Source organism: Electrophorus electricus, chromosome 5 (genome assembly GCF_013358815.1).
Source record: "Electrophorus electricus isolate fEleEle1 chromosome 5, fEleEle1.pri, whole genome shotgun sequence".
NCBI lineage: Eukaryota > Metazoa > Chordata > Actinopteri > Gymnotiformes > Gymnotidae > Electrophorus > Electrophorus electricus.
In genome coordinates this window covers 12,632,206-12,648,856 of record NC_049539.1, presented here as the reverse complement: position 1 = coordinate 12,648,856, position 16,651 = coordinate 12,632,206, and the positions used below count along the sequence as shown (strand labels likewise).

General features: G+C 43.2%; 1 protein-coding gene and 3 non-coding genes across 5 annotated transcripts; 1 reads left to right on the top strand and 3 right to left on the bottom strand.

Annotated features, from left to right (window-relative positions):
* Positions 1–1,727: 1,727 nt before the first annotated feature.
* On the bottom strand, positions 1,728–1,800 carry trnat-ugu. The gene has a single exon. It is a non-coding gene; the product is annotated as a tRNA-Thr (tRNA).
* Positions 1,801–4,000: 2,200 nt separating this feature from the next.
* Positions 4,001–4,073, bottom strand: trnat-ugu. The gene has a single exon. It is a non-coding gene; the product is annotated as a tRNA-Thr (tRNA).
* Positions 4,074–6,267: 2,194 nt separating this feature from the next.
* Positions 6,268–6,340, bottom strand: trnat-cgu. The gene has a single exon. It is a non-coding gene; the product is annotated as a tRNA-Thr (tRNA).
* Positions 6,341–10,306: 3,966 nt separating this feature from the next.
* On the top strand, positions 10,307–15,508 carry pdp1 (pyruvate dehyrogenase phosphatase catalytic subunit 1). 2 transcript variants are annotated; one of them, XM_027001184.2, is made up of 2 exons: positions 10,307–10,399; positions 11,638–15,508. In XM_027001184.2, exon 2 carries the CDS (start codon positions 11,680–11,682, stop codon positions 13,222–13,224), a length of 1,545 nt encoding a protein of 514 aa, XP_026856985.2. In that variant the 5' UTR covers positions 10,307–10,399; positions 11,638–11,679; the 3' UTR covers positions 13,225–15,508. The 2 variants fall into 2 exon arrangements, with proteins under 2 accessions (XP_026856985.2, XP_026856986.2); XM_027001185.2 differs by lacking the exon at positions 10,307–10,399 and adding an exon at positions 10,406–11,028.
* Positions 15,509–16,651: the final 1,143 nt, after the last annotated feature.

Below are 16,651 nucleotides of genomic sequence, written 5' to 3'. Positions count from 1 at the left end.
AGACTGAGTGGCCTGTTCGTGAGAATGAGTGGCCTATGAACTTCTAATTTAAAACTTTAGTCATCATGTGACATTTCATAAAAACGCCAAAATTCTTCATTATGATTTAACATTACACAGCTTGTTCATATGATGCTAGAAAGAAAATTAGGACAACAGGAAGTATATATGCAAGATCTTTACACAATTATTCAGAAACTAAAACCTAGTAGCAGTACTGACAGACCTGTTGCCAAAACAAGCTCAGTTGGAGAAGTAGTTCATATCGTCCAGAACCTACGTCACTCCAAGGCCACGGGATAAACTACTCAAAGTCGTCGATTTTTGGTTCTTCATGTAACAAGGACAAAAGCCAGTTCATGTTGTCCTTATTATCTTTCTAGCATCATATGAACAAGCTGTGTAATGTTAAAGCATAATGAAGCAGTTTGCCGTTTTTATGAACTAAAATGTCTCCTGTTGACTGAGGCTTTAAATGATAAGTTCTTAGGCCAATCATTCTCACGAACAGGCCACTCAGTCTTGTAGAACATTTGTGACATGTACATGGACAAGGATAAACTGCAGTTTACATGGAGAGCCAGACCTTGACGACTTTGAGTAGACACCAATATCAGACTGATAATACCCGAATTACAAGACCAGAGCGCTAACCACTGAGTAATGGAGAGTTGCATGACTGAGGCTCAATGAACATCTCTAGGACAAGTGGGTGATAACACAGCAGCCATGCTGAAAGATGGTAAGTCTGTAGGGCTCTATCACCAACTGCCCGTGTGGGGACTGTTTTACTACAACTAAAACTAGAGTAAAAATAAAAGAACATAAACTTTAACAGTGCAAAATTTTGGTAGAATTGGCAACCTGACCTGCTTAGTACCTGCTTAGTTTAAGCCATGTGTCAACACGCCCACAATTATCCAATCTGTAGTCTGCCCGTCCACAAACAGCCCATCCACAATCAGCCCAAACACACCCAGTCCATCCACAATGCTCACACTGTTTCTTGCATCGTTGAGTATGACAGCATCTGCTACTGAATTTTCCCCCATCTACTGGTGGATCCCCATCTTTTAAACACTCTCACTTCCTCTATTCCATCTTTGTATACACCTCCACCCTCCACCCTGACTGAATACACCTTAACACTGACCGAATAGACCTCCACCCTCCACCCTGACTGAATACATCTCCACACGGACAAGTTATAAATTCATAGAAAATTTGGTTTATTTGCAGATATAACTGGCAAAAGAAGAGAACAGCAGCAGGGTGTTTTGTGTTCACAGTGTTGACTATCCACTGTCCTCTGAAGACCAGAGACTGGCATGTGTCTTAATGCAATCCCAATCAGATGACCTTAAGGTCAGGTGTAAAATGTGTCTACAGGCTGGACCAATAACGTTCATTTGGAAATGACATGAATGTGAGAAGTGTCCCGTCCTGCCAAATGGTGGGTAAGGCAATTAGGAGTTGTCAAATTACAGCCAGACAGACATCGTGAACTTATTTTAAGTTAAGACCTACCCTTATTCCTATTCTGCAATATTCCCCATTCTGAATGAGGCTATCCATGAGAGATAACCTGAAGGTATAGCTACATTATGCCTTTGTTGAGAACTAAGTTACTGTTGAGTTGAAGCTTTTCATATTTTGAAGCATTCCCTTGCCTGGATGACCTGATCTTTACTTGGATGTACTTTATTCTGACCTCAAAAGCATCCTCCAGGCCCCAGTGAGGATTGAACTCACGACCCCTGGTTTACAAGACCAGTGCTCTAACCACTGAGCTATGGAGCCTTAGTCGCTGTTTGCTAAGTCATGTGTCACATGAATTGAACCACACCTATACCGTCTAGCAGGTATGTAACTATGCTAATGCATCAGTGATAAATGCTAGCACTGCAGGGCCAAAAGATTTTAAAAAATCACTAAACACTTTTCCTCTGACTGCGTTTATCCTCTTAAATTGGTGGAACTTCATTTTTCTTCATGATATATTTGTATATAGATAAATTACAATCAAGCCTATTCACTTGAAAACTGGAAACTGATGGAACAATTTACACCAAGAATTACACCTCACAATTCCACTAAAATATTAGGTACACTGACTATTACACCTCACAAGTGCCCTACAAGACATTAGTTACACTGACTATTACACCTCATACGTTCCCTACAAGACAGTAGTTACACTGAATATTACACCTCACAAGTGCCCTACAAGACTAGTTACACTGACTATTACACGTCACAAATGTTCTACAAGACTGAGTGGCCTGTTCGTGAGAATGAGTGGCCTATGAACTTCTAATTTAAAACTTTAGTCATCATGTGACATTTCATAAAAACGCCAAAATTCTTCATTATGATTTAACATTACACAGCTTGTTCATATGATGCTAGAAAGAAAATTAGGACAACAGGAAGTATATATGCAAGATCTTTACACAATTATTCAGAAACTAAAACCTAGTAGCAGTACTGACAGACCTGTTGCAAAAACAAGCTCAGTTGGAGAAGTAGTTCATATCGTCCAGAACCTACGTCACTCCAAGGCCACGGGATAAACTACTCAAAGTCGTCGATTTTTGGTTCTTCATGTAACAAGGACAAAAGCCAGTTCATGTTGTCCTTATTATCTTTCTAGCATCATATGAACAAGCTGTGTAATGTTAAAGCATAATGAAGCAGTTTGCCGTTTTTATGAACTAAAATGTCTCCTGTTGACTGAGGCTTTAAATGATAAGTTCTTAGGCCAATCATTCTCACGAACAGGCCACTCAGTCTTGTAGAACATTTGTGACATGTACATGGACAAGGATAAACTGCAGTTTACATGGAGAGCCAGACCTTGACGACTTTGAGTAGACACCAATATCAGACTGATAATACCCCCCGAATTACAAGACCAGAGCGCTAACCACTGAGTAATGGAGAGTTGCATGACTGAGGCTCAATGAACATCTCTAGGACAAGTGGGTGATAACACAGCAGCCATGCTGAAAGATGGTAAGTCTGTAGGGCTCTATCACCAACTGCCCGTGTGGGGACTGTTTTACTACAACTAAAACTAGAGTAAAAATAAAAGAACATAAACTTTAACAGTGCAAAATTTTGGTAGAATTGGCAACCTGACCTGCTTAGTACCTGCTTAGTTTAAGCCATGTGTCAACACGCCCACAATTATCCAATCTGAAGTCTGCCCGTCCACAAACAGCCCATCCACAATCAGCCCAAACACACCCAGTCCATCCACAATGCTCACACTGTTTCTTGCATCGTTGAGTATGACAGCATCTGCTACTGAATTTTCCCCCATCTACTGGTGGATCCCCATCTTTTAAACACTCTCACTTCCTCTATTCCATCTTTGTATACACCTCCACCCTCCACCCTGACTGAATACACCTTAACACTGACTGAATAGACCTCCACCCTCCACCCTGACTGAATACATCTCCACACGGACAAGTTATAAATTCATAGAAAATTTGGTTTATTTGCAGATATAACTGGCAAAAGAAGAGAACAGCAGCAGGGTGTTTTGTGTTCACAGTGTTGACTATCCACTGTCCTCTGAAGACCAGAGACTGGCATGTGTCTTAATGCAATCCCAATCAGATGACCTTAAGGTCAGGTGTAAAATGTGTCTACAGGCTGGACCAATAACGTTCATTTGGAAATGACATGAATGTGAGAAGTGTCCCGTCCTGCCAAATGGTGGGTAAGGCAATTAGGAGTTGTCAAATTACAGCCAGACAGACATGGTGAACTTATTTTAAGTTAAGACCTACCCTTATTCCTATTCTGCAATATTCCCCATTCTGAATGAGGCTATCCATGAGAGATAACCTGAAGGTATAGCTACATTATGCCTTTGTTGAGAACTAAGTTACTGTTGAGTTGAAGCTTTTCATATTTTGAAGCATTCCCTTGCCTGGATGACCTGACCTTTACTTGGATGTACTTTATTCTGACCTCAAAAGCATCCTCCAGGCCCCAGTGAGGATTGAACTCACGACCCCTGGTTTACAAGACCAGTGCTCTAACCACTGAGCTATGGAGCCTTAGTCGCTGTTTGCTAAGTCATGTGTCACATGAATTGAACCACACCTATACCGTCTGGCAGGTATGTAACTATGCTAATGCATCAGTGATAAATGCTAGCACTGCAGGGCCAAAAGATTTTAAAAAATCACTAAACACTTTTCCTCTGACTGCGTTTATCCTCTTAAATTGGTGGAACTTCATTTTTCTTCATGATATATTTGTATATAGATAAATTACAATCAAGCCTATTCACTTGAAAACTGGAAACTGATGGAACAATTTACACCAAGAATTACACCTCACAATTCCACTAAAATATTAGGTACACTGACTATTACACCTCACAAGTGCCCTACAAGACATTAGTTACACTGACTATTACACCTCATACGTTCCCTACAAGACAGTAGTTACACTGAATATTACACCTCACAAGTGCCCTACAAGACTAGTTACACTGACTATTACACGTCACAAATGTTCTACAAGACTGAGTGGCCTGTTCGTGAGAATGAGTGGCCTATGAACTTCTAATTTAAAACTTTAGTCATCATGTGACATTTCATAAAAACGCCAAAATTCTTCATTATGATTTAACATTACACAGCTTGTTCATATGATGCTAGAAAGAAAATTAGGACAACAGGAAGTATATATGCAAGATCTTTACACAATTATTCAGAAACTAAAACCTAGTAGCAGTACTGACAGACCTGTTGCCAAAACAAGCTCAGTTGGAGAAGTAGTTCATATCGTCCAGAACCTACGTCACTCCAAGGCCACGGGATAAACTACTCAAAGTCGTCGATTTTTGGTTCTTCATGTAACAAGGACAAAAGCCAGTTCATGTTGTCCTTATTATCTTTCTAGCATCATATGAACAAGCTGTGTAATGTTAAAGCATAATGAAGCAGTTTGCCGTTTTTATGAACTAAAATGTCTCCTGTTGACTGAGGCTTTAAATGATAAGTTCTTAGGCCAATCATTCTCACGAACAGGCCACTCAGTCTTGTAGAACATTTGTGACATGTACATGGACAAGGATAAACTGCAGTTTACATGGAGAGCCAGACCTTGACGACTTTGAGTAGACACCAATATCAGACTGATAATACCCGAATTACAAGACCAGAGCGCTAACCACTGAGTAATGGAGAGTTGCATGACTGAGGCTCAATGAACATCTCTAGGACAAGTGGGTGATAACACAGCAGCCATGCTGAAAGATGGTAAGTCTGTAGGGCTCTATCACCAACTGCCCGTGTGGGGACTGTTTTACTACAACTAAAACTAGAGTAAAAATAAAAGAACATAAACTTTAACAGTGCAAAATTTTGGTAGAATTGGCAACCTGACCTGCTTAGTACCTGCTTAGTTTAAGCCATGTGTCAACACGCCCACAATTATCCAATCTGAAGTCTGCCCGTCCACAAACAGCCCATCCACAATCAGCCCAAACACACCCAGTCCATCCACAATGCTCACACTGTTTCTTGCATCGTTGAGTATGACAGCATCTGCTACTGAATTTTCCCCCATCTACTGGTGGATCCCCATCTTTTAAACACTCTCACTTCCTCTATTCCATCTTTGTATACACCTCCACCCTCCACCCTGACTGAATACACCTTAACACTGACTGAATAGACCTCCACCCTCCACCCTGACTGAATACATCTCCACACGGACAAGTTATAAATTCATAGAAAATTTGGTTTATTTGCAGATATAACTGGCAAAAGAAGAGAACAGCAGCAGGGTGTTTTGTGTTCACAGTGTTGACTATCCACTGTCCTCTAAAGACCAGAGACTGGCATGTGTCCCAATCAGATGACCTTAAGGTCAGGTGTAAAATGTGTCTTCAGGCTGGAACAATATTGTTCATTTGGAAATGACATGAATGTGAGAAGTGTCCCATCCTGCCAAATGGTGGGTAAGGCTATTAGGAGTTGTCAAATTACAGCCAGACAGACATCGTGAACTTATTTTAAGTTAAGACCTACCCTTATTCCTATTCTGCATATTTGCAATATTGCCCATTCTGAATGAGGTTATCCATGAGAGATAACCTGAAGGTATAGCTACATTATGCCTTTGTTGAGAACTAAGTTACTGTTGAGCTGAAGCTTTTCATATTTTGAAGCATTCCCTTGCCTGGATGACCTGACCTTTACTTGAATGTACTTTATTCTGACCTCAAAAGCATCCTGCAGGCTCCAGCGAGGATTGAACTCACGACCCCTGGTTTACGAGACCAGTGCTCTAACCACTGAGCTATGGAGCCTTAGTTAGTTCTGCTTATGTCATTTGTCATCATGAAGAGCTCACCCTCTCACATGACTTGAACCATACCTATCCCATCTGGCAGGTATGTAACTATGTTAATGCATCAGTGATAAATGCTAGCACTGCAGGGCCAAAAGATTTAAAAAAATCACTAAACACTTTTCCTCTGACTGCATTTATCCTCTTAAATTGGTGGAACTTCATTTTTCTTCATGATATACTTGTATATGGATAAATTACAATAAAGCCTATTCACTTGAAAACTGGAAACAGATGGAACAATTCACACCAAGAATTACACCTCACAATTCCACTAAAATATTAGGTACACTGACTATTACACCTCACAAGTGCCCTACAAGACTGTAGTTACACTGACTATTACACCTCATACGTTCCCTACAAGACAGTAGTTACACTGAATATTACACCTCACAAGTGCCCTACAAGACTATTTACACTGACTATTACACGTCATAAGTTCCCTACACACTGTTTCTTGCATCGTTATGTATGTCAGCATCTGCTACTGAATTTTCCCCCATCTACTGGTGGATCCCCATCTTTTAAACACTCTCACTTCCTCTATACCATCTTTGTATACACCTCCACCCTCCACCCTGACTGAATACACTTTAACACTGACCGAATAGACCTCCACCCTCCACCCTGAATGAATACTTTCACGCAACGCTCGCCTCCCGCGAGTCACGTTGTTCGGCCAGCCACGTGGAGTAGGAGGACTTTCGTTTGTGGCCACGTCTGCACACACCTGTACTTCATTTTGTCTATGTGTATTTAAAATCACGTCAGGGTTTGCGGCATCATTGGTCATTGTAGATGTAATATCTAAATGTAACGTGTTTATGTTAGATGTATCCTTGTGTATTGAGTTTAACGTCAGTCATTTCATGTTCATTGTCTGTAATCCGTGTGAGTGCTGCTGTCCTTTATGTTAATAAACGTTCGTCCCTGTCGATGAAGTCTGTGCATCCTGCCTCGCGCCCTGCAGCACTCGGGCCGACACGCGTTACAAATACACCTTAACACTGACTGAATAGACCTCCACCCTGACTGAATACATCTCCACACTGACAAGTTATAAATTCATAGAAAATTTGGTTTATTTGCAGATACAACTGACAAAAGAAGAGAACAGCAGCAGGGTGTTTTGTGTTCACAGTGTTGACTATCCACCAGAGTCTGGCATGTGTCTTAATGCAGTCCCAATCAGATGACCTTAAGGTCAGGTGTAAAATATGTCTTCAAGCTGGAACAGTAACGTTAATTTGGAAATGACATGAATGCGAGAAGTATCCCGTCCTGCCAAATGGTGGGTGAGGCTATTAGGAGTTGTCAAATTATAGCCAGAGAGACATCGTGAACTTATTTTAATTTAAGATCTACCCTTATTCTGCCTCTGATTGTGTATATTGCATATTTGCAGTATTTCCCATTCTGAATGAGGCTATCTATGAGAGATACCCTGAACGTACAGCTACATTAGGCCTTTGTTGAAAACTAAATTACTATTGAGTTCAAGCCTTTCATACTTTGTAGGATTCCCATACAGACAACAGGAACTAAATATGTAAGGACTTTACACAATTATTCAGAAACTAAAACCTAGTAGCAGTAAAGACACATTTGTTGCAAAAACATGCTCCCTTGGAGAAGTAGTTCATAATTGTCCACAAGCAAAGTCACTCTTAGGCCACAGGATAAACTGCAGTTTACATTGAGAGCCAAACTTCAAACATTTTTAATTGGATAACAATATTAGACTTATAATAGCTAGTAGACCATCAATGCACACATAAACATGCTTAAACATATGGAACAGGTTGCAGTTAGCATGCCTTAATGTTGCCATTGGGGCTTGATGGGGCCTTAGTCACTTAGCAGGCCACTACTGTATACGTAGAATGGTAGTTTTTTGATAATTGAGTTGTTGTCAAGTACAAGCCTTTCATATTTTGTAGCATTCCCATGCCTGTATGACTTGACTCGGATGTTCTTTATTCTGACCTCAAAAGCTTCAGCAAGGGCCCAGTGAAGCTTGATCATTAACATTGAAAACTGTGTCATCATAGAAGCACTAATTATTCTTTTTCTGACTGCATATGTAAGGTAATTTATGGCAGGCATTCAACACGGCAGCATTACCAGTGAGGATGCGGATGAGAACTTTATTCGAGAGCAGTAAGAGGAAGGCAGACATGCAGCAGTGACCGCTCAGTTAAAACAGGTTTAGTGGCTGGAGTAGCAAAATGTCGTAACATAGAAAGGATTCAGCCATTTCTCTTGCAGGAAGCTGCCCAGGTGCTTGTGCAGTCTCTTATGATCTCAAAGCTAGACTACTGCAACTCGCTACTTACTGGTCTTCCTCTAAGAGCCATCAGACCTCTATGACTTGTCCAGAATGCATCAGCACAACTGGTCTTCAATCTTTCAAAGTTCACACATCACTCCACTGCTGCGTTCCCTTCATTGGCTTCCAGTAGCTGCACACATCAGATTTAAAGCCTTGATGCTTGCCTACAAAGCCAAAAATGGACCAGTCCCTCCATACATGATGTCAATGGTCAAAGCCCAATCCGTACCCCTAGTACTTCGACCCTCAAGTGTAGCTCAGCTTGAAACACCATGATTCTGGACTCATGGAAGACAAGCATCACAACTTTTTTCTGTCCTGGCTCCTAGATGGTGGAATAAACTTCTGTTGGTTGTCTGGAGTCCTCAAACGCAGTCCTGCGGTCTTCAAACGCAGACTGAAGACATATCTATTTGTAGGATATATTTAAATGACCACTGACACTAACGATTATTGTAGGGTATTGTTTATTACACTGATGTTGACTATTAAACTCTAGTACTTATTGTTTATTGCATGTATCATTGTTTAAGATAGACCTTATGTATTTTGTATTTGTAGGCATCAGCAAATTCCAACAGTATTCTAGTTCATTGGCTTATTGGACTCTAACCTACTCTACTGGCAAGGGTGTATTCCATGAGTCAATGACAAAGCACCTTTGTAAGTGGCTCTGTATAAGAGCGTCTGCTAAATGCTGTAAATGTAAATGTGGAGAAATGAAGGATGGGCCCAATTACATCAAATCTATCAATGAAACTATATATGTGCTCTAACCATTGAGCTATGGAGCCCTACCTAGAAAGTGTGAAGTCATATGTCATCATAAATGGATCACCACACCTATGTGGTTCAGTAGGTAGTCAAAGTCCTCTGAGTTATTGTAGCAGAGGTACACTCTAGTCCTAAAAAAATAGCAATTGTGTATAATCTCATATAATGCCAGATCCATACTAAATAGAGTCCCAAACCAGACTATGTAGGCATTAACAAGACTAGGTAAGGCACTACTCAGATAAGTAGGTTTTAACCATATAAATCAGTCCCTAACCAGACCATGTAGGTCCTAAACAGACAAAGCAGAGCAAAACAGAAGCTAATCTTTGCTTCTTTTTTTTCTTCAAGTGACGTCGTGCATTTTTTGCCCTTTTGTTCCACACCCAAGCACATTGTTCAGATTGACAAACCAGCACAATTTACATGTCAATGGTATGCAGTATAAAACTAAATGATAGAGAGTATTTTCCTTTAGTTTTTACCATCACTTCAAATGTTATCTGTGAACATTGTTTAAACTTTGCTTTTCTGCTCATTGGCTATATTTGAACACGCCAATATTTTTTCTCATGTAAAAAGGTTCCGGCAAGTTCGATCTAGGCAGGAAAGGGCTTTGGGGGGGTTGTATAAGATAGTTAAAAGATGGTGATTGCATGCTTGTTTGCTTGCTTGATTGATTAAAGTGTTGGGACGTCACTGACATTACCACGGCATATTTCACATCTGGCTAGGGAACCTATTCGGAATTTGCGTTGAATTCATTGTGGAGGGAAAGCACGCTGTCGCTTGACCTCAAAGGGTTAACCCCGACTGCGTAAGCGTTACGACGCTCGCTGCCAGCGAACGTGGCGAGACACGGAGGGTGGGTTACGTCCCCGGGCCAGACCTGTGATACTTAGGACGGAGGTAAGTCGCTGGGTGCTGGTCACTGTGCGTACAAGGTCAAACTCAGTTGTGCGCAAAATAAACGCTTTCCGAACGACGAGGGTTTAACGTTGCCTGGGTCAGCAGTAGTCCCTCAGTAATACGCGCTAGCTAGCGAGACAGTTATGCTACCTGGCTACGTGTATGGCTTTCTGTCCGACGGCTTGAATGTTCTGGAGCCTGGGAAAGTAGCGTAGCTATTCAGGGTGCGGATCAGCTGGCTAGCTATCTGCATGTCCCAGTTTCAAATGTAAATGTTGAATCCATATGGCAGCTTGTTGCCTGCGATTACTGCTAGCAGTCAACGAATGGATGGCTCTGTACCTGTAGCAAGCGCGCAGGAGAACTTTCCGACGAATCCGAGGAGCTCCGTTAGCTAGCAAGAGTTAGCTTGAGTATTTGTTAGAGTATTTGTGCTTGGGGCGTTAGTCAGCTAGCCACAAAAAACCCCACAAAAGTATAGTCAGCTTCTCTTCTTTTTTCACATTTTCTTTGTTTAACGTTAATCTGCAACGTACTGATGTATCAGTTTATACTGATATAAGCGAGCTAACGTCTCACTCATTTCATAACAGCAATATTCTGCAAGCTCGTCAACTGAATTTAGCAAGGTTTGTAAGTGACCGTCTGTGGGATCTTTTTTTTCTTTCTTCCTCTAGTTTTGCTTTAATTTGTTGCTAGATTAAAAAAAATCCGTGCATATAGTATAATCTCTACCTTTTTAAACATTTCTTCGTGTGTCGTGACTGAAAGATCAGCCTTCTCTGCCGTTTATCTAGCAAGTTAGCTGTCACGAACATTGTGCGGTTAAGGGTGCAGTAGTTGCATGCCAGTTTGTAACGGCAGATATGATGGGTTGAGTGTAAGAATGCTAAAAATATTCGTGCGGCTTCATTCTCGTGAAGTGTTGGACGGCCTTTTGGTGCCAGGCAGCAGCAAATGAATTCGTGAAGGCTAAGTAAACATTTTAAAGGTCATTTTTGTACGTTTCATGTAAAAAAAAAAAAAAAAAAAAAAAAAAAAAAAAAGCTTTTTAGATTTTTAAGTGTGCCTGAATTTCACCATGGTAACTAAAGCCTTATTGACATATGCATAGCTCTGGTGTTGTAGTGTGCTTCTTGACACCTCTTTAGAAGTGTATTCTTAGCTGCAGGCTGTTACACCAAGAGACAGCCAGTTTATTTGGCATTAACAACTTGCGTTCACGTGGTTTCCTGCAGGTTCCCTGACGGAGTCGAGAGGCACATAAGGCTTGCATTCCCATGGCTGCAGCCTCCCAGCTCTTCCAGGTGATCCGTGGCATGGAGCTCGCTCGAATTTGGCCACGTGCCAGATTTTTGTGCCAAACCTGCTGCCAGTTCAGTCACCCGTGTGATGCGAACTCTGGACCAAAGCAGCACACGTGGCGGGGGTACCGGACCTCGCAGGCATGGCACACCTACTACCTGACACCCCCGCAGGTGAACAGCATCCTGAAGGCCAATGAGTACAGCTTCAAGGTGCCAGAGTTCGACGGCAAGAACTTGAGCTCGGTCATGGGTTTCGACAGCAACCAGCTCCCAGCCAATGCGCCCATCGAGGACCGGCGGAGCGCGGCCACCTGCCTGCAGACGCGGGGCATGCTCTTTGGCGTGTTTGACGGCCACGCCGGTTGTGCCTGCGCCCAGGCACTCAGCGAGAGGCTCTTCTACTACACTGCCGTGGCAATGCTGCAGCATGAGACTCTGGCGGAGCTGGAGAGTGCGGTGGAGGCGGGGCGGCCCGTGCAGCCCGTGCTGCAGTGGCACAAGCACCCCAATGACTACTTCAGTCGCGAGGCCTCGCGCCTCTACTTCAGCAGCCTACGCACATACTGGCAGGAGCTGCTGGACCTGAGCACGCCGGGCGAGGGGCCGGACACCGCTGAGGCCCTGCTCAGCGCCTTCAAGCGGCTGGACAGCGACATCTCGCTGGAGGCGCAGGTGGGTGACCCCAACTCCTTCCTGCACTACTGGGTGCTGCGTGTGGCGTTCTCCGGGGCAACGGCGTGCATGGCGCATGTGGACGGTGCCGAGCTGCACGTGGCCAACACGGGCGACTGCCGGGCGGTCCTGGGCATCCAGGAGCCTGACGGCTCCTTCTCAGCGCTGACGCTCTCCAACGACCACAACGCGCAGAACGAGGAGGAGGTGCGGCGCGTGCGGGCGGAGCACCCACCCTCTGAGGCGCGCACGGTTGTGAAGCAGGAGCGCCTCCTGGGCCTGCTCATGCCCTTCCGCGCCTTCGGGGACGTCAAGTTCAAATGGAGCATCGACCTGCAGCGGCGCGTGCTGGAGTCCGGCCCCGACCAGCTGCACAACAATGAGCACGCCAAGTTCGTCCCGCCCAACTTCCACACGCCCCCGTACCTGACAGCAGAGCCTGAGGTGCGGCGGCACCGGCTACGGCCACAGGACCGCTTCCTCGTTCTGGCCTCCGACGGCCTGTGGGAGACACTGCACCGGCAGGAGGTGGTGCGCATCGTGGGTGAGCACCTAACCGGCGTGCACCAGCAGCAACCCGTCAGCGTGGGCGGCTACAGGGTCACCCTGGGCCAGATGCAGGGGCTGCTCCAGGAGCGCAAGGCGCGCATCTCCTCCACGTTCGAGGACCAGAACGCCGCCACGCACCTTATCCGTCATGCTGTCGGCAGCAACGAGTTTGGTGCCGTGGACCATGAGAGGCTGTCCAAGATGCTCAGCCTGCCCGAGGAACTGGCGCGCATGTACCGCGATGACATCACAGTTATTATAGTGCAGTTCAACCCACATGTGATCGGGGCGCAATAGACCCGAGTACACTGCGTTAGCGGCTTTGCACACACCACACAGCCATGTCCGACGCCCATGTAGGGCATTCCCACAGTCACGCCACTGGCACACCTACTGACAATCAAATCAGCATGCCAGCCCATTTGTACTTGAGTCTGCATACTAGTTATGGTTCTGTGTGTGCGCACACGCGTGTGTGTGTGCTCATTGCGATAGTTGAGGGAAGGGCGTAAAGGCAGAGACTGAAACTGGATTTGAATTGCTTCACAGATGCAGCTGTCTCACTGATGTTTTCTGCATCTCCTTGGATGCTCGTGGTTAGTTTACAGTGTTGAATGAAATGTATGGCTGGGGTTTTTTTCATTATAGCCTGTGTTGCCCAATGAATAGTCATGTGTCAGAACTACACTGCAGTATGTGCTGGAGCTGCCCAGAACTGGCCTTCTTTTTGCTAATTGGCTAACATCTAAAATTGTTTACAGTGTTGAATTTTACACAACTGTAAATGGTCACATTAACCAGCATCTTTATTCATATTTAAGATCATTTGACCATGGGTCATAGGGTGTTTTTAAGGTCATTCATTCACTTTCCTCACAGCCTTATTGTAGTTTACAACTCCAGCACACCTGCTGAAAGTGACTGTTCAGTCAAGCAAATTTAGGACTGATGAGATTGTTGGAACAGTATTTTCAGTTAGAGTCTATATTTTCATTTGAATACATGTATTTTTATTTTTAGAGCCTATATTTTAATTCATGAAGATATTTCAGTTGGTAGTATAGTCAGTAAAGAGAATTTCAGGTTTCAGAGGGGTTTCAGAAGAATGCTGAGTGTGTTGGTGTGTGTGCATCTTGGACATGTGGTTATATTTAGAAACGTCTAACGGAAACTGCACAGTATGGATGCTTTTACTGTTACAGATGAACCTGCAGAGTTAACCTATAGCCAAAGATTTGTCTTAATGGTGTTAAATCTCTTCTGGATGGTCACATAAAACATATTGACACAAGTAGTTGGATTTTAGGAGCTGAATTTACAAAAACCGCTAGATCACAGAAAATAATATAATGCGGTGGTGTACATGACAATATCTTTATGACTTGAACTCGTATATTTTAACAGTTAACTGTATTAACGTAGTGGTGGGCTGCACTCTTGGGGGTAAAAGTCAGATTTTCAAGCTCCTCACTAGGAATGGTAGCACCGCTGTCCCTTTGACCTAAACGTCGTGACTCCTTTGGAAATGTGCCCACAGTGCTGACATGTTACTTTGGATTGGCCCTACACATGTGGAGTAGCAGATGGGGAGTGTGTGCGTGCAGTAAAATGTCCATGACTTTGGACCTTTTTTTGTTGTTGTTGTTGTTTTTTGTGACTGATGAGAATAATTCTGCAAGTCTGTTAACTTGTTCTCTATGAGGCTGTTTGACAGGCATTTACGAGTCCTACTAGTGCAGACACAGAGGGGAGCTGTGTCTCTCTTGCGGTGTGTAGGCCTACTCTGCGTGAGGCACCGCTGAAGGTCTCAAGCATGTCTGCATCGTGCTTTCAGTTCAGTTCTGAAATAAATCAGATGGTTTGATGGATGGGTTCTCATGAATGTCTGTAATGGCAATGTGTCTTCCAGCCATGCCTGTTTGTTGTAGCCTGAGGGGGAGTGGCCTTGAATTTCAGCTGGTAGTATAAGCCTTGCCATTCTGCAGTAAGCACACAGTTCCAATATAAGTTGAACCGCTTTAATTGACTACAAATGTCTTGGCAAATATGTGGTTTTCCACGACATGAAGGATGCAAAAGGTCAGACTGGTGGTTGGAGGTAAATATTTAACAAGGAGGAAGTGGAAACTTGATATATAACTTTTTTTTTTTTTTTAATATATTTTAAAATTCATTTGCATGACTTTACTGGTCATGTCCTACTACATCCATTACTGCAAATTTGGAGCTAGACATGGGTAAATAAGGCAAAGATTCATGTACACAAACAGAATATTTCTTGTGTGTGTCTGTGTCTGTCCCCTCTTATGGATTTGCTGAGCATATTTACCTTGTAAACAGTACTAGTTGAGGCTGTTTGAGAAGCAGTTACTAAAGAACGTGTACATAGTTATATTTATCATAAACAGTGCTTAATACTTGAAGGTCATTTATTCACCTTTAATGAGTTTGAAGTGTTGAATATAAAATATTTACTTGCAACTGGTATATTTAACATTATTCCCATATGTACTAGTGTATGAATGTGTTTGGGAACTCTTGTATTTTGTATAAAAGTTTTAATAAAACAAATGTCATGGTCTTTTTTAGTTTTTTGTTTTTTTTATGTATTTGATGATGAAACAATACAGTATGCATGTGTGATGGTGGCTGAATTTGGGTGTGTCCTGGTCAGCAATGAGAGTTTGGTGGGGGGGTGTACGGAATACTGCCAGACTAGTCTGGTTGGATAAGAGATGAACATTAACAGCTGAATCTGGCAAACGTCACAGTCTAATTAATGCTGTACGCCATCAGCCCTAGTTGACCGTGCCTTTGAGCTTGGGTTTATTTCACATAGACGTGGGCACAGTGCTTCATCATTAAGGAAGTCACTTTACAGCTGCTTAAAGAATTCTTATTTACTGTGAGGTTCTGTTACCCAACAGTGAACCAGATATTAGTCCTATAACTATGACTTGAGGACCAGGAATGTTACGTCAATAGTGTTTGCTGTGTTTGAATGTCCTTTTAATTCAGTTGTTCCGCTTTTACTTGGAGGCTGGCTATGAGGTAATGTTATAGCATACCGGTTGGCCAAACGACAGGTGACACTAGAATATCCATTGACGCTGGTTGTGAAGGTTACATATGACTAGATTTGAACTACAATCACCACTAGATGGAGGTGTGGCTCGTCTTGTATTCAATACTATTAATGAATCCTAAAATCCACCCCCCACATTTTACATGCGTGCATGTAGTGTCAGCTGGTAGTGCGTTTAGCCTCATGGCCGTTCGGCAGTGCTGTACTGACAGACCAAGCAGATTGTGGCCCATGGGCTGAGTAGCAGGGAAGCTGAGTGTAAAACGGGCCCAGGAGACCTGCGGGGGTCGTCTGCACTGCCTGCCTGGGTTGGGAAGGGCGTAGGGCCGGTGACATTTACTCCATTTGTTTAAAATACTGACTTTGCGGACATATACTGTTGCTTTTTTTTTAAGAGCAAATATTGGATAGAAGAATTTATGTAACTGTTCTAACAAGTGTATACTCGAGTATATTTAAAGTAAATTTAATGTTAAAGATGTTACTTTTCCTGATGTTGGCCCTTAGAGATCGGCTCTGGTTTATTTCACATTCGTACACCAGACTGCTGCACTGGTACAGGCTTCCCTCTGTGAAGCGTACAGAACATACAGTCCCGAGAGGACCGTTCTGGCTGCGACCCGTTACAGCTAGACGTGA